The sequence below is a fragment of the Diabrotica undecimpunctata genome, chromosome 7, assembly GCF_040954645.1.
Source record: "Diabrotica undecimpunctata isolate CICGRU chromosome 7, icDiaUnde3, whole genome shotgun sequence".
Taxonomy (NCBI): Eukaryota; Metazoa; Arthropoda; class Insecta; order Coleoptera; family Chrysomelidae; genus Diabrotica; species Diabrotica undecimpunctata.
In genome coordinates, this window is record NC_092809.1 from 46,687,985 (window position 1) to 46,707,518 (window position 19,534).

General features: G+C 33.3%; 1 protein-coding gene across 1 annotated transcript in view; it reads left to right on the plus strand.

Annotated features, from left to right (window-relative positions):
- Positions 1–19,244, plus strand: part of LOC140445287 (armadillo repeat-containing protein 2) — an 87,339-nt gene extending 68,095 nt beyond the window's left edge. Inside the window, exons 9-14 of the mRNA XM_072537218.1 lie at positions 9,533–9,701; positions 9,788–9,925; positions 10,015–10,249; positions 14,234–14,380; positions 17,758–18,018; positions 18,119–19,244. Coding sequence (XP_072393319.1) covers positions 9,533–9,701; positions 9,788–9,925; positions 10,015–10,249; positions 14,234–14,380; positions 17,758–18,018; positions 18,119–18,345 — 1,177 coding nt within the window. The 3' untranslated portion in view covers positions 18,346–19,244. The remainder of the gene's footprint in view (positions 1–9,532; positions 9,702–9,787; positions 9,926–10,014; positions 10,250–14,233; positions 14,381–17,757; positions 18,019–18,118) is intronic.
- Positions 19,245–19,534: the final 290 nt, after the last annotated feature.

A 19,534-nucleotide genomic window follows, 5' to 3' on the forward strand; every position in this document is an offset into this window, starting at 1 on the left:
GATATGGTGGTAGTCTTAGGACCTCATGGCCATATTTTAGTGCCATTTGATCAACGGCAAATTTTTTCTCAGTAATGTGTTCTTTGCACTTATTTAATAATTCAGCTTTTAAAACTAAATGTTCGTGTTCTATATTTTTCTCCGACAGCCACTTTCTTAAGTCTTCGTTTTTTCAGCTGCTTGTGGGAAACTGTTCTTCCTCTCTGCTGTGATACGAAGTATTGTCTAACACTATTAATGACGGATTTTCCAGATTTTTTAATAATTTTTCCTCAAACCAATGTTCAAAAATATCGGCGTCCATATTTCCGTGGTAATCATCAGTTTTTTTTTGTCGAAGAAAATATAAGACTAGCATTGGGTATAAAACCTTTCGAATTTCCTGTATGCAATATAATATATCTTTTGCCATTACTCGCACTAGTACTCGAATAGCATTTGGTAGAATCGTCTTGCCAGGATGATTTGGTATTATGTCCTTTCGCAAAAATCCATGTTTCGTCAAGAAACACAAATTGTCTGGCGAATTCGGAATTCTTGTTTTTTAAATAGTTTCTTATAAATGTCCACCTTTTTCCAACAACATTGGACAGCTCACACAACACTTTACGATTATTGGTTTTTTTTGTATCTAAAACCCATAGCTTTTAATACTTTTGATAAATTGGTCAAACCCATATCACAAAGTTCTCTGTCCTTTATTTTTTGAATAAGTGTCTTTCTTGTAACATGTTCCTTTGCTTTGTACATGTCATAAATGATATTTCTGATTGAGATTTTAATACCGTGTGGCAAGTCGAGGGTTTTTATTATCAATAAATTATCATCACAAAACATTCAATTTGCGTTTTTTCACGATTTATAAAAAAAATTGTTTTGGTAGCGCTGATTTATCCTCAAGTACTACAGCCGTCCAGTAGGAGGTTCGGTACCACAAAGCAGGTAGAAAAGGGAAAGCATAACAGAGTAGCTGTAACTAGAATCATAAATTATTTTTCGGGCGTTAATCCGAAATACGACAGGGTAAAAGGACTTCACTATACCTTTCATTATTGTGTGAAAACCCTTCTGAGAAAAGATTATGGTAATTAGCAACTCATGTATAAAAAAGTACCGACAAAAACAATCTTTACAAAATGAATAAAACGCATAAATCAGAAGAATATTATTATTTTACTTTACAAATTAATACTTTGTCATCAATTGTCATCTTTGTATCAATTTACTATTTTAGTTGGGTCTAAGCCACAAGATTAGCTTATTCTTAACTAGAATAGCAAATTGATATGACAAATTAAATTATTATTAAGTATTAGGTTAAAAAAACAATAAAAATAAAAAAAACCATAGATTAGTCATTTATTTTTCTTTATTGCAATACTTACAAACTTTTTTAATTATACAGTGATCTTTACACACATTTTAATCGCATATTTCACTAATTTGTTTTTGTTTCCTGTCCTTTTTTGTTGGGCACATGTGACACCTTTTCCTTATTAAAACTGAAGGTTTTTCTAGTTTTTGCTTTTTGTTGTGTTGTTTATCTTCCTAAGCATTTTTCAATACACTGTTTTGTTTTCCATTGTAGTCCCCTTGATTTTCTTCTCAAAACTTGAGGCAACACTAGTTGTTCTGCTGTCTTTGTAAGAAACAATCTTTTTGCTTTTCAATTGATTAGACACACGACACGACGATTGACACGCGTGTCAATAGACACACGACTATTCACAACTCATCATCCCATCCCACACAACATAAACTGGCAGCCTATCATAGTATGTTACATAGATTAACAGAAATTCCGATGTCAAAATACAATTTTGAGACAGAATTAAATATCATTAAGCAAATAGCAGTAAACAATGGATACAACAAACAAACAATTAATAAAATGTTAAATCAAAAACTACACAAGAAAGCCCTGAACTTAGTATTTCCACCACAAGAGAAAAAACCCAGTACCTTCTGCTCGATTACATATACAGGCAAAATATCAACAAAAATAGCCAAACACATAAAAAAGAAAGGAATAACCCCAGCTTTCAGAACAAATAACAACATAGGCAAATATATTGAAAACAACAAGAGCCAACATAAAAAACACTTACACAGTGGTGTGTACAAACTTAAATGTGGCGACTGCCCAAAAACTTACATTGGTCAAACTGGTAGAAATTTTAATAAACGAATAGCAGAACATAAAAGGGCTTTCAATAATAGAAAAACAGATTCTACATACGCACTTCACCTTCTAGATCATAATCATTCTTTTAATGATGAATTTAAAATTCTTCACATTCAAAATAAAGGCCTTAAGCTATCTTTGTTAGAATCTATGGAAATCAACAAATTAAAAAACACAGATATAATTCTGAATGACCAGCTTGAGACAAACAGTTATCCCCTCCTCGTCTATTTCATTAGAGGCTATAAAGTGTAAACCCATGCCAAAAAAGAGATCACTTGAGAAAGGCAATCAGCCGAAACAGCTGTAGTGATAAGAATTAAAAATAAAATAAATTTTGTCTGGCGAATTCGGAATTCTTGTTTTTTAAATAGTTTCTTATAAATGTCCACCTTTTTCCAACAACATTGGACAGCTCACACAACACTTTACGATTATTGGTTTTTTTTGTATCTAAAACCCATAGCTTTTAATACTTTTGATAAATTGGTCAAACCCATATCACAAAGTTCTCTGTCCTTTATTTTTTGAATAAGTGTCTTTCTTGTAACATGTTCCTTTGCTTTGTACATGTCATAAATGATATTTCTGATTGAGATTTTAATACCGTGTGGCAAGTCGAGGGTTTTTATTATCAATAAATTATCATCACAAAACATTCAATTTGCGTTTTTTCACGATTTATAAAAAAAATTGTTTTGGTAGCGCTGATTTATCCTCAAGTACTACAGCCGTCCAGTAGGAGGTTCGGTACCACAAAGCAGGTAGAAAAGGGAAAGCATAACAGAGTAGCTGTAACTAGAATCATAAATTATTTTTCGGGCGTTAATCCGAAATACGACAGGGTAAAAGGACTTCACTATACCTTTCATTATTGTGTGAAAACCCTTCTGAGAAAAGATTATGGTAATTAGCAACTCATGTATAAAAAAGTACCGACAAAAACAATCTTTACAAAATGAATAAAACGCATAAATCAGAAGAATATTATTATTTTACTTTACAAATTAATACTTTGTCATCAATTGTCATCTTTGTATCAATTTACTATTTTAGTTGGGTCTAAGCCACAAGATTAGCTTATTCTTAACTAGAATAGCAAATTGATATGACAAATTAAATTATTATTAAGTATTAGGTTAAAAAAACAATAAAAATAAAAAAAACCATAGATTAGTCATTTATTTTTCTTTATTGCAATACTTACAAACTTTTTTAATTATACAGTGATCTTTACACACATTTTAATCGCATATTTCACTAATTTGTTTTTGTTTCCTGTCCTTTTTTGTTGGGCACATGTGACACCTTTTCCTTATTAAAACTGGAGGTTTTTCTAGTTTTTGCTTTTTGTTGTGTTGTTTATCTTCCTAAGCATTTTTCAATACACTGTTTTGTTTTCCATTGTAGTCCCCTTGATTTTCTTCTCAAAACTTGAGGCAACACTAGTTGTTCTGCTGTCTTTGTAAGAAACAATCTTTTTGCTTTTCAATTGATTAGACACACGACACGACGATTGACACGCGTGTCAATAGACACACGACTATTCACAACTCATCATCCCATCCCACACAACATAAACTGGCAGCCTATCATAGTATGTTACATAGATTAACAGAAATTCCGATGTCAAAATACAATTTTGAGACAGAATTAAATATCATTAAGCAAATAGCAGTAAACAATGGATACAACAAACAAACAATTAATAAAATGTTAAATCAAAAACTACACAAGAAAGCCCTGAACTTAGTATTTCCACCACAAGAGAAAAAACCCAGTACCTTCTGCTCGATTACATATACAGGCAAAATATCAACAAAAATAGCCAAACACATAAAAAAGAAAGGAATAACCCCAGCTTTCAGAACAAATAACAACATAGGCAAATATATTGAAAACAACAAGAGCCAACATAAAAAACACTTACACAGTGGTGTGTACAAACTTAAATGTGGCGACTGCCCAAAAACTTACATTGGTCAAACTGGTAGAAATTTTAATAAACGAATAGCAGAACATAAAAGGGCTTTCAATAATAGAAAAACAGATTCTACATACGCACTTCACCTTCTAGATCATAATCATTCTTTTAATGATGAATTTAAAATTCTTCACATTCAAAATAAAGGCCTTAAGCTATCTTTGTTAGAATCTATGGAAATCAACAAATTAAAAAACACAGATATAATTCTGAATGACCAGCTTGAGACAAACAGTTATCCCCTCCTCGTCTATTTCATTAGAGGCTATAAAGTGTAAACCCATGCCAAAAAAGAGATCACTTGAGAAAGGCAATCAGCCGAAACAGCTGTAGTGATAAGAATTTAAAATAAAATAAATTTTGTCTGGCGAATTCGGAATTCTTGTTTTTTAAATAGTTTCTTATAAATGTCCACCTTTTTCCAACAACATTGGACAGCTCACACAACACTTTACGATTATTGGTTTTTTTTGTATCTAAAACCCATAGCTTTTAATACTTTTGATAAATTGGTCAAACCCATATCACAAAGTTCTCTGTCCTTTATTTTTTGAGTAAGTGTCTTTCTTGTAACATGTTCCTTTGCTTTGTACATGTCATAAATGATATTTCTGATTGAGATTTTAATACCGTGTGGCAAGTCGAGGGTTTTTATTATCAATAAATTATCATCACAAAACATTCAATTTGCGTTTTTTCACGATTTATAAAAAAAATTGTTTTGGTAGCGCTGATTTATCCTCAAGTACTACAGCCGTCCAGTAGGAGGTTCGGTACCACAAAGCAGGTAGAAAAGGGAAAGCATAACAGAGTAGCTGTAACTAGAATCATAAATTATTTTTCGGGCGTTAATCCGAAATACGACAGGGTAAAAGGACTTCACTATACCTTTCATTATTGTGTGAAAACCCTTCTGAGAAAAGATTATGGTAATTAGCAACTCATGTATAAAAAAGTACCGACAAAAACAATCTTTACAAAATGAATAAAACGCATAAATCAGAAGAATATTATTATTTTACTTTACAAATTAATACTTTGTCATCAATTGTCATCTTTGTATCAATTTACTATTTTAGTTGGGTCTAAGCCACAAGATTAGCTTATTCTTAACTAGAATAGCAAATTGATATGACAAATTAAATTATTATTAAGTATTAGGTTAAAAAAACAATAAAAATAAAAAAAACCATAGATTAGTCATTTATTTTTCTTTATTGCAATACTTACAAACTTTTTTAATTATACAGTGATCTTTACACACATTTTAATCGCATATTTCACTAATTTGTTTTTGTTTCCTGTCCTTTTTTGTTGGGCACATGTGACACCTTTTCCTTATTAAAACTGGAAGTTTTTCTAGTTTTTGCTTTTTGTTGTGTTGTTTATCTTCCTAAGCATTTTTCAATACACTGTTTTGTTTTCCATTGTAGTCCCCTTGATTTTCTTCTCAAAACTTGAGGCAACACTAGTTGTTCTGCTGTCTTTGTAAGAAACAATCTTTTTGCTTTTCAATTGATTAGACACACGACACGACGATTGACACGCGTGTCAATAGACACACGACTATTCACAACTCATCATCCCATCCCACACAACATAAACTGGCAGCCTATCATAGTATGTTACATAGATTAACAGAAATTCCGATGTCAAAATACAATTTTGAGACAGAATTAAATATCATTAAGCAAATAGCAGTAAACAATGGATACAACAAACAAACAATTAATAAAATGTTAAATCAAAAACTACACAAGAAAGCCCTGAACTTAGTATTTCCACCACAAGAGAAAAAACCCAGTACCTTCTGCTCGATTACATATACAGGCAAAATATCAACAAAAATAGCCAAACACATAAAAAAGAAAGGAATAACCCCAGCTTTCAGAACAAATAACAACATAGGCAAATATATTGAAAACAACAAGAGCCAACATAAAAAACACTTACACAGTGGTGTGTACAAACTTAAATGTGGCGACTGCCCAAAAACTTACATTGGTCAAACTGGTAGAAATTTTAATAAACGAATAGCAGAACATAAAAGGGCTTTCAATAATAGAAAAACAGATTCTACATACGCACTTCACCTTCTAGATCATAATCATTCTTTTAATGATGAATTTAAAATTCTTCACATTCAAAATAAAGGCCTTAAGCTATCTTTGTTAGAATCTATGGAAATCAACAAATTAAAAAACACAGATATAATTCTGAATGACCAGCTTGAGACAAACAGTTATCCCCTCCTCGTCTATTTCATTAGAGGCTATAAAGTGTAAACCCATGCCAAAAAAGAGATCACTTGAAAAAGGCAATCAGCCGAAACAGCTGTAGTGATAAGAATTTAAAATAAAATAAATTTTGTGGAAGTTTTGAAAACAAAGTTTTCAGTGTTTTATTGTTACATAAAATGAATTTCCATCAAGTAACGGTCGAATCCATCAATTATTTTTGCTTTTCATTTTTGTTTTCGTTCCATTTTGGATGTAAAGTTGTCCAAGTAATAAATGAGGCTATCCCAGCCACGTCTAAAATATTCATAAAAAATACAAAAGGCCAACGGTTAGTTCGTCTTTTGCACATATATTTATGAACCATTTGGTCTAGCGTATCGACACCACATTTTGTACTATTATAATAGAGTTTCATATCCGGTTTTTTGCCAACATCGTCTGCAGAGTAAGCATTGTGATGCATGGTAGACAGGACTAGGACACTTCTTTGTTTTTTCGGAACTTAAGAAACAAGAGATACTTTTGGAGTAAATCCGAAAATTGAAGATTTCTCTAAACGGTTCTTCTTTAGTAGAAATTCCCGAGGAACAAATCTCTTATTATTTTTTTTTTTTCACTGTGCCCACAAGAGTTAGTGAATTGGCCAGTAATTCATGTACAAGAGCAAGATCAGTGAAATCGCAAGTCACATTCCTCTTGGAATTATAATAAGGCTCAACGAGTAGCTTTACAACTTGAGATGCAAGATCTTTGGCTACTGTATTTCTGTTTTTTCCTGTATATGGTATTTCATATAAAGGGTAATATGTTTCCGAGTCACAGGCCCACCATATTTTCATGACGTACTTATCTGGCTTTGAAGGCATATACTGCTTGAAAGGACACCTACTTCGATACGGAACAAGTTGCTCATCTACCGTTATGTTTTTCCTGGTAAATAGTATTTCTGAAAGATTGTGTTGACTTGATTCCACACATCGCGTATTGCTGCTAATTTGTCGTTCCTTCTTCGTTCAGATCTCGTGTCCTTATCGTTAAATCGAACAAATCTTAGCAAATTTTTGAATCGTTTTAACCCCATGGTAGCTTTAAATATAGTAGGTGCATAAAACTTACTCCAAAGTATATCTACATTATGGATGTTGGCACTCAGGTGCCCTGCAGTTAGTAGTAGTTCAATAAAGGCATATAGCTTTGTAGAGTCGCAATATTTCCAGTTCTCTATCTCCAGAACTTTTTTGGCTTCTTTATTTGTACACTTCACTATTTCGTTCACCAACAAACAAAAGGAATCATCAGGATCATCTACACTTTGACCAGAGGCTGACATTACTTTGTGCACTTTGCTTTTAATTATATCGCAGGATCGCATTCGTCCTGTCGGTTGTGGTTGACTCTTCCAGTTAATTCCATTCTTAGTTTCAAAAATTACAGACTTTGAAATCTGGGAACTTGTAGCTACACATTCTTCTTCATTATCACTTAATACTACTTGCTGATCATCCTCTTCACTTGCTTCCGAAAGATGATCTTCAATTTCAGAGTCACTTTCAAAGCCACCTACTTCAGGAGATTCTTCATCATCGGAAACCCATAAATTATTAGCAATATCTTGCAGTTCTGCAGCTGATAATGGTTTTCGGGACATTTTATTCGCACTATCTACTTTCACTGTAATTCAATATAATTTTAGGAGCTTAGTTGTCGACACTAACATTGATATCAAACGACTGATAGCAGATACATTATTTAATTAAAAATATGTATAGGTACCTACCTAACAATATTACTGCATTCCAACAATGATTATCAATTTTTAAAATTCATTTAGAATAGATATAACACCTATTGTAAGCATCTCTTTAATATTCACATTTTTTGTTACGTTTAGACTTAATTATTAGATTTCCGGAATCATAAAAGCCGTTTAGATAATCCACAACAACATTAACTGACTGCCAGATTAACTTCTGTAACAAAGATTTAGACTTTAGGTATAAATACAAATAGAGTCCGACGAGCCCGTGTTGCCCCTTTACGTGACAAAATTTTTTCGAGGTAATAATTTCAAGAATGATAATGAATATTTTGAATAGCTCATGACTATGTTGAAGGAAACATATTTCTAAACAAATTTAGTGATGCATAAAATTCAATAAAAAAAATTTTATCATGAAATGAAAAAGACAGTCAAGATTTGATTTCACGTACAAAGCGTCTATGTATCTGTTTATACGTATTTCGCCTTAATAAGGCTCATCAGAACAGCTATTCATAGGCGTTCTCAACGTGAAAAATAAATCTTTTCTATTTTTAAGAAGCAACACTAAAATGGCATCGAAACAGACGCAATAGACATCTGATATTAAATCCGTAAAATAGTTTCGAAACACAATCAGATTTCTGCCTTAACCTGAGCCTTCTAAAAATTGCAAGGCAAAGCAGACATTAATAAAGATGTTAATACAGACATGGGGAATCTAAAATTTGCATTCCACGACATGTCTCCTCAACTATGCAGAAATCATTAGCGAATTGGTTTCTTGTACTCATACAGAGTAGATCCGAATAAAACGAAAAAGACAGTCAAGATTTGATTTCACGTACAAAGCGTCTATGTATCTGTTTATACGTTTATCAGTTTATGACAAAAGAATTGGCATCTCGGGCCCGTTGGACCCGCTTTGCCCAGATAAGAGTTAATGAAATTGTTAAGACTGGTTAATTGGCTAACGCGTAGCCCAAGAAAAAAAAATGATTCACCAAGAACTGATTGGATAAGAGTATTTGAAATGTTTAGCCTATTAGGCTTTGTTTTTTGTATAGTTAAATTTGTAAAGTAATAAAATTGCGGAAAGAATTAACGCTTCATAATCCTGGGAAATGAGCAAAAATACGGTGTTTTTTGACAGTCACTGTAACTACTATTAACAATTTTGTTTAGTTCTATATATGGGTAGAATAACAAAAGTTATGCAAATTCATCCAAATGTTTTCTTATATTCTTAATTATTAAAAATTTTAGTCAAAAAATTGTTGATTTTTAGAATTTTCGTCTATTTAAGTAAATAATAGATTAATTTTATTGTAATCATAAGTAGATACGATCCTTTATTTTTTCAGTATAATATCCACGAACGAATGTTGCTGTGATGCTATAATCGAATATAAAAATATATACAAACTTTTAATAAATCTCTTCGAAAAATACCCCGGAAACGAAGAGATCATAGTACGTCTGACTTATACACTGGGAAACATTGTTTCTAAAATAGATAATACTCGAGTACAGGTAAACATTTAATAAAAGCAAGTCTTTTTTATACAAAATATGAAATACATAATACATAGTTTAGTTCTAAAATTGTTGGTTTTTAGTTTTTCTACGAAGAAAATTCCATAGAAAGCTTGATCACTTTATGGAAAATTTATTTGGAACGTACACTGAAAAATTGTTCCCTGAAACTAGAGGCTAGTGATGGATTAAGCAGTAACAGCGAAGATGTTATGATAAAGGTACATCAGTTATTCATTAGTTCTTTTAAAGTACCTTCTAATTTTGCTAATGCTTACATTCTTTATATGATATACTGTATTGTTTTCAGATTATTAGAGTAGTGGCTAATATGGTGATCAATCCAGAAATTGGCAAGCGCCTTAACGAGAAATATGGAAATGCGTTAATCGAAGAAATACTTAAAGTTCTTATCAGCAATCCCTTCAAGAAGAACGAAGAACTCGTGCTGTCAATATTAAGTACTCTGAATAATCTATCTTATTATTACACTAGCGATGTGGAAGTTGATATCTTTCATGTCAAACAAGTTGATATAGTTGAAGGTAACGTATCTGTCTATTTTTCTATATCTTCTTGCCTTTGCATATATAATAAAGTTTGTAATATAAACACTGGTTAAATATTATGTTTATATTAGATAAAGCCACAATTTATTTAGTAACGAAAATTACATTTTGAAACTGCTGTTTGACGTTTTTATTTCCGCTCAGGAAATTTTTTTCAAAAAAGATTATTTTAAAAAGTGTGCAAAAAATATAACCAAAAAGTTGTTACGCGGATTAGGTTTTTCAAAACCACAGACATATGGACTGATCGTTGCAATACCAGCTCGTTCCTCCAGTGCGACACAGAAAACTGACGCAGAGAAGTCCCTGCCCCTTTTTCTAATTTGCCAGGTTTATCGACCACGTGACCGAAATGACCAATAAGAAGGTCATGTGGTCGATAAACCCAGCTCATTAGACAGAAATGCAGGGACTGCTTTGCGTCAGTTTTCTCTGTCGCACTGGAGGAACACGACTGTATTGAAGCAGTCAGTATATCTTATATTATATGTATATATTCAAAACCGACGGGTGGCTTACTTAGCCTCGATCTTATAGACAACAGCCATGCGTTTAGTTGAACTAAACTTGAAAAATTGTTTATTATAAATTTATTTGTAACATTATTACATTAAAGTGCGACATTTCAAGAGTATTATCTGAAATTTTGGTACGAAAATATTAAAAATTAGGAAAATGGCAGCTAATAAAAGTTACTTTGCGGTGTTCATTGTAACTTATAACTTGATCATCTGTTGACAAAAAACCAAAATATTTCCTTGGTTTATGAAGGTCCCTATGTCGCAACGTCGAAATATTGTTCATTTTATCGTTTTTTCAATTTTTTTTTGTTAAAATTTGATTAATTTGATGTTGTAAAATTAATTATAACAACAAAATGCACCATGTCTCGACGTTGCAACTTAGTAATTCATTTTTAAAAGAAGTGTGCAAAATTTGAGAAGGATCGATCAAGTAGTTTTTGAGATACAGTGTAAGTACACCGACTTGAAAAAAATTATTCCGAGAAAAACGCGTTTAAAAAAAGCTTTTAAGCTGCGCCAGCTTTCGACATCCTCATTGATGTCTTCTTCACAGCTTTTGAGGTCTCAGTCTCTTAAGCCCCCAGACATTACTACACTGTTCACTAACCAATGCATTACTGGTGCTGGGAATAGACGACGGGTTATTTATACCGTCGATGGTGACGTGGTTTGGGTGGAGGTTGGCGTGGGTGTTAGCGTAGGATTGACGCGTGGGTTGGCGCGAACATTTCCGACAGTAGGATTTGGACTGATGGGTGGAGCAGACGATATTTTCTTTATGAGAGGTCTCCAAGTCGAAGGTAACCGTATGCCATCATCTCTTTTATTGAGTAAATTTGGCCTCTTTTTAATTTCTATGGCTTCTCGGATAATTCTTGGTTTATAGAAGCGGGTGGGGGCTATGGTTCTGGAGTTTTAAAAATCAATTTTGTGACCTGTATGAAGATTGTGTTGACCTAGAGCTGAAATTGAGTCGAAATTGCGAACAGAAATGGAATGTTCATAAATCCTATTTTGGATTCTACGATTTGTTTGGCCTATATAGGATCGGGAATGTAAATAGTGTAAGAGTAAATTTGTCTTTATTCCTCTTGATTTAAGAATTTTGTCGATTTTGTCAGTGCCACCTTTGATGTCAGGAAGGAAAGCTCTCGTATGATGAGGGTCCGAGTCTTTGGGTTGAGATTGAGTGAGAGATTGATGTCTGTGGATGCTCCCATTGATGTAATTTTTGCGGTAATCGTTTTGGTTTTTTGAAGACTCAGCGGGTCTTCTTGCATCTGGCAAAGGCGTATTAATCTGGAGATAAGGGTACTAATGACTGAATTAATTTGTGAAGGTGGATGATGAGAGTTGGCATGCAAGTAACGATTGGTATGGGTGGGTTTTCCATAAACAAAGTGATGAAAACCTTGGGATCGGTTTTTAATTACGATAACGTCTAGAAACGGTAGCGATGAATCAATTTTTACCTTCATCGTAAACTGGATACTAGGTTGTATACAATTCAGATGGGTTTGAAAGGACACCAAAGCATCCCTATCATGGGGCCAAATGACGAATGTATCGTCAACATATCGTAGCCAATATGTGGGTTTGAGAATTAATGTGGATGGTGTTCGGGTATCGAAGTGTTCCATAAAGATATTGGCAATTACTGGAGATAGTGGAGAGCCCAAAGGGTCACCATTTATTTGTCTGTAGAATTAATTTTGGAAGATGAAATAAGTGTTGGACATACAATGTTTAATTGTAATGAGAGATAAGTGGTTTTGCTGGATACTGTATTTAGTTTTCAGAATGTTGAGAGTTTCGTCTATATGAATGTTTGTAAAGAGTGAAACGATATCGAAACTTACTAGAATGTTTGACGGTGAGATAGGGTATTGTTTAAGAAGTTCGATGAAATGAAAAGAATTTTTGACGAAGGATGAAGCATTTTCGGCGAGAGGTTGTAGAGTTTTGGCCAAGTACTTGGCCAATGGTTATGTACGGCAGTTGTATGCACTGATGTATGCACGGGACGTAGAAGAATATCGAGTTTGTGAATTTTGGATAGGCCATATATTTAAGGTGTTCTGGAAGACTTTTCACGAGGAATTAGAGATTGTTTTATGTCAACAGGAAGAGAGGTTTTACTGATAATGGCTTTTGTTGTATTCTCCAGATAGGTTGTTGGATTATTAGAAATTGGTCTGTAGTCAGGAGTACTAATGAGATTTAAGAGTTTATTAATATAAGAAGAAGTGTTTAGGATGACGGTGGCATTGCCTTTATCGACGGAAAGAATGACTAGATTTGTATTTGACTGAATTTATTTCAGAGCTTTTTTCTCGGATTGGCTAATATTCGGAGTAGGAGGTTTTGAGTTTCTAAGAACTCTAACGATGTCTTGTCTAATTATTTCAGCATCTTCGGAAGGTAAACTGAAGATGGCTTTTTCAGTTTGACAGTCTCAATTGGAATGTGACTTGAGGTAACAGAGTAATTTAAACCTTTTGCCAAAGCTTGAGTGGCAATGGTCGAAATAGGAGTATCAGAAAAGTTATGAACCACTGTAGTGGGTTTTAACGTTGTAGTTTTTGAAATTTATTAGGCAATTAGATGCGCTGCTTTGCGCTTCTGAGTTTCAGTCTTAGATTCGAAAGTGTTTAGGGCTGTCTGTGTTGATAAGGTCCAAACTGTTCCATAATATAGGATGTACATTGTAGGAATGAATAGATGACCAGATATTAAAAATACTGATATTTGTGACATCCAGTTTTCGTCTACTGGAATAAATCGCTTTACAGAGAAGCGAAAAACTGATCTTTCTAAGAATTTGGGAGAAGAAGCTTGAGTTTGAGTTTCAGAAATTTGGGAATAACTTTATCTGTCAGTCGAGACCATTAAGTCATTCACTCACCTCACTCACTCACCTCAATAATTCACCGACTCACTCTCCTCACTCACTTACCTCACTCATTCACCTCATTTATTTACTCACCCAATTCACTCATCTCACTCATTCATCTCACTGGCTTACCTCACCTCACTCACTCACCTCACTCACTCACCTCAATAATTCACCGACTCACTCTCCTCACTCATTTACCTCACTCATTCACCTCATTTACTTACTCACCCAATTCACTCATCTCACTCATTCATCTCACTGGCTCACCTCACCTCACTCACTCAACTCACTCACTCATAAATGCCTATAACTCCACCAATTTCGCTCCGATGACTCTAAAATTTTAACTAGATACTCTTGAAGAGTTATACTATCGAATAAATTTTAAAAAACGCAAAATGAAACCCCCTTAAGAAAGTGGTCTCTGCAAATGAATAATGAACCTAATGATATCTAATATATTTCTAGTTCTAGGAATTAATGATTTACATATATTTAGAAATAATTTTATCCCACTGTTGATATTTATTGCATTTTCAGGTATAACGGAGTACGCAAAATCGGAAAATAAAGAATGTGTTATAGAAACGATGAGAATTTTAGGAAATTTATCCCGATCAAAAGTAACCCGAAACTACATATGTGAAACCGATGTTTTTGAGATTCTCATAGATTTATTAGAGACCGGTAAGAATATCCACAAAAATTTTCATTTGTTGTATATACAATATAGTTCCTACAATTAAAAAATGTGTTGATAAAGATGAAATTTGTTCAGTTTGGGATATAAAGTCCACTATGGATGCTTTTGTAATGAGTTTAAGTAATAATTTTCTAGACAAGAAACCATTTCTACTTTCAAAATATAAACACATATAACTCCTTCTTAACGACTATAACTTAAATGGTCCGACTCTAATTTAATCTCTTTTAACGTGGATAAAACAGTAGCATTATCCTACAAAGGAGCTCTTCAACTCTTGCTTCTTAATAACACCCAGATCAGTATAGTTGATACTGTAAAATTTCTTGGTATTTTTATAGACTTCTTCTTCGCGTGCCATATCAGAATTATCCGACGTTGGCGATCACCATTTCAGGCTTCTCGATCTTCTGCAATACGGAATAATTGTTCTGCATTTGTTATCTGTATCCATTCACGAATGTTTTTTAACCAAGAAACTTGTTTTCTTTCTACACCTCTACGGCCCTCTATTTTACTTTTAAGGATCAGTTGTACTATTTTATATCGACTACAAATATGTTTTGTCTCCTGCTGCAGTGTCTCTGTGTTTGTAACCAATGATCCTAGATATAAGTATGCCTTTACAACGTCAAACCGGTCAATCTTGGTTATGGAGAGATGATGATCGTACTGCCTATTTACTAACTTTTCATGACTAAATATTAGATGCTTGGCCCAGATTGCTTATTTTTCGACTATTTATTAAGACACCCTTTTCAAATCCTTTAAGAGTTCTCCTCATATGTGCTCCATATTTATTAAATAGTTATGTAGACAATATAGATCCTTACATGACACCTTGTTCTGGATGGAATTTGAAAAGTGTGTTAAATACTTATATATTGCAGTGGTATGTGTGTATAGCTCAGATATAATGGAAATTAGATGTTTTGCTACGCCTATTCCTTTAGTATCCGCCAGAAGTAATGCTTTTGACTGTGTCGAAGACTGCGATAATCTATAAAGGAGATGTATAATTGTATAACGGAATATTATATTCCCTGAATGTTTCAATCATTTGCATTGTATAGTATTGAAAAAAAACTCGAATACCTCTACCTAGAATACCATATTAGATTGCAGAGCAGGTGAATTATTTTTATTCCAGTTTCTTTTGTGGCATTAAGCATTTTTGTTTTTATCACATCTGAACCAGGTGCCTTCTTAAGTTTGGGTTTTTCGACCGTCCATCTTACTTCGCTTTCTAGTATATAAGGTTCTTCTTTTATTTCATCACAGTTCTGGTAGACAAACTCTTGGTGTTGGTGAGCTTTATATAGATTCTCGCTATATCACGTCTATGATATACCTATCTTATATGTTTTTTCTTATATTAGTGTTCCCATGTGGTCTTCAACGGCTCAAGTTCTGGGTTTAAAATCGTTACTAATTTCACTAAACAGATCGTTTGGCTAGTTGTTTTGATCATTGCTCTTATTTTTTTTATGTATTGTGTTAATATTGTTGTTTATCAGCGGAGGATCTTCGTTTTATTTATTTCTTTGGTGAGATTTCTCGGTTTCTCAGCAAGACCAAAATTGTTTCAACAATAGAGTCTATGTGGTGCTTGAATCTTGTGTTTGTGATATAGTATTTGTTGCGCTGCCAATTAAGCGTCAATTTCGTCTTTCATTTCCTTCACCTCTACCGAATTTCCTAAGTATATTCTTAAGTTATTATTTTGTATATGTTGAGTTTATGTAGTTTGCCTTCTAGTTTAAGAAGCACACTGTTCATAGATTGAAAATCTACGACTGCTTTTTATAATCTTGGTGAAACCAGAATGGCTACACCGATAAAATCCTCTGTCTCACTGCCAAATAAATAGACATAATTGCCATTTTGCGTTTTAAATTGATCCTCTCCTAATCACTATGTTTTTCAGTTAGTTTAGCAATTTCAATGTTGTAAATTACCAGCTATCTTTCAATAACTGCCACTTCTCTGTATGTGTTTTTAACCCTTGCATGGTTCATGCACTGCTTGACAGCATCCAAGACACCTAGTAGATGACATTAAGCTTAACATTCTTGTGGATCGATTGAAGGACGTGGATTCCCCTGCCCTTCTGTATCACAGTGTTATAACCATTCTGCTGTCACAGCTTCGCTTGTGGTAGTCCAATGATAAGCCGGTTCAGGATCCTTTCTCATGATCCCTAACTTGATACTGGCGATCGTTGCTGCCCTCCGGTTAGTACTGTTTGACAGCATCCAAGACCCCTATTAGACTTGTCATTCTTGTAAATAATAATGCAGTGGATTCCCCTGCTCTTCTGTATGACAGCGTTATAACCATTCTGCTGTCACAGCTTCGCTTGTACTAGTCCAATGATAAGCCGGTTCAGGATCCTTTCTCATGGTGCCTAACTTGGTACTGGCGATCGTTACTCCGCTTAGTAATGTTTGCCAGCATCAAAGACCTCTATTAGATGACATTACGCTTGACATTCTTATAAAGAATAATGCAGTGGATTTCACTGTCTTTCTGTATCACAGTACTATAACCATTCTGCTGCGAAAGCTTCGCTTGTGGTACTCCAATGATAGGACGGTTCAGGATCCTTTCTCATGGTCCTTAACTTGATATTGGCGATCGTTGCAGCCTTCCGCTTAGTACTGTTTGACAGCATCCAAGACCCCTATTAGATGGCATTACGCTTGACATTATTGTAAAGAATAGTGTAGTGGATTCCCCTGTCCTTCTGTATCACAGTATTCTGTATGTCACAGCTTCGCTTATGGTAGTCCAATGATAAGACGGTTCAGGATCCTTTCTCATGGTCCTTAACTTGGTACTGGTACAGCAAACATGAGTTGAGCCATGATGATTAAATAAGCTTCAACAAGAACAACATGATGAATAGAAGAGAACGAAGGAACCTACTATAAATAAGTCGAAAAAATTGGAAGTACAAGCTCAAATATTAGATTTATAGACAGCTTATGAAAGTGAAAAGCAATAATTAGCTGGCAAAACCGTTTGAGTGATACTCTAGTAAAATAATCATGGCTACTTGTTGGTGGCTCAAGGTTACAATTCAACTCAGCTTTGTCGTATTATAGAGCTTTTATTTAGCAAAGTATTTAATTTGTTAAAAAAAAACTTACTTTTTCTTACAATAATGTCTATCTTCTTGTATTTGACTCTCCTAATTGGTTTTTTATTAAAATTTTTGTTGTAACAATAATGTAGCCAATTTAAGCCATATGTTAATCAAAATATGATTAGGAAGTTCTCTGGTAATTTTTTTCTGATTTTAATACTTTTTAAAACACCAATGCACTTAATTTAATAATAGTTATTTCCACTATTTTAGTTGACCACTCACAGCTTAAAACGACAGTCGGAGTTTTTGTGAATCTTATGTCGGATAACCGTTCCAGAATTCTCTTTAAGAACAATGGAGGCGTCTCTAAAATAATCAAAATATTGACAACGGAGTGTGATCACGACTGGTCTCTAGGAAATCTTGTTTGCCAAGTCCTTTGGAATTATTGCATCGATACGATTGACCTACACGAACTATTTTCGGAGTCAGAAATACACAAATTACTTGTTCTGTTGGCAGATTATTTGGGTAAGTTTGGTAACCAATGTAATGTCAGGACTGTTTGTTGTCTAAATGGTTTAGTATAGTTTTTTTGGTGCCCTGTATTTATTTTTAATATTATTTTTAGACGAGGAAAAAATATTCGGCATCGAAGAGCATATGGAGGACATGGACGTTTATGTAACACAAGAATATCTCATTTGGGAGGAATTTGCTAATGTGGCTACAAATCTGTTGGAAAAGATTGAATATTTCTTGGACACATTCGACCAAATCACAATTGATGACAAATCAACTGAGAATAATCTAAAAACTAAGGATTCCAGCACCAATATTAGTTTATCGGCTTGGTAAAAAATTGTACCTGGATGAAAGTCTTATAAGGCATTAAATTTAGCAAATATATAGATACATATAAAAAAAATGTTGCTATAAATTGTTACAGTTAAATTAGACTTTATGTAACAGATATATTTTCTAATTATTATAATAATTACAATTTGCAAAGAATCAGTATAAGTTTAAAACTTGGTACGGTATAGCAAGAAGAAGGAACTACGGTACGATGGACTACCTAAGCTCTCACGTCACAATGGGCAGGTATTTTATTTAAAAACCTTTCCAAACATTTCTAATTTGTGTGTATTTGTCCCATAAGAAGTTGGAAATATTGGTTTATTTAATTGTTTGAACAACAAATAAGGACCTTTGGTTATGAACATTCATCATGTGCGATTGGTATTATTTGTTGTTCGTGACTTTGTGAGGTAAGAATATCAAAGGGTTAAGATATTTACTATAAATGTTCATATTTTAAGGTTATGATATGATTTGATTAAAACTTTAATTATTTTTTACTGTATGTCAAGGCATTTTGTTGTTGTTTTTATCGGGGTTATTTTAAAATGAATCAGTAAATCATTGAATTTCTTTACGAAGTTAAAAAATACTTAAATTAATGTTTTAATCTTTTTAAAGTGCTACTGATTTTATCCCCTACAAGACTAGCCATTATATGTCCAGATCTAAGAAATAAACTCCAAAACTATTACAACATTCAAAAAACATTTTTTTAAACAGTCATTGGGGCAATTTGATAGAGAGATTATATTATAACTTAAACTACGAGAAAACGAATATCGTTAAAATTTAATGTAAATATTTTTTAACTTCGTAAATAAATTCAATGATTTACTGATTTATTCTGAAATAACCCTGATAAAAACAACAACAAAATACCTTGAAATACAGTAAAAAACACAGTACACAGTAAAAAACATTCATAGTAAATATCTTAATACTTTGATATTCTTACCTCACAAATTCACGAACAACAAATAATACCAATCCCACAGAATGAATGTTTATAACCAAAAGTCCTTATTTATTCTTCAAACAATTAAAAAAACAATATTTCCAACTTCTTATGGGACAAATACACAAATGGACACTCCTACTCAATTCCTATCCTCACTTCCAAGAAGTGTGGTTTAATCACACGGGTGAACCCCGGCAAACTTGAGCAACCTTACCGGAGATTGGG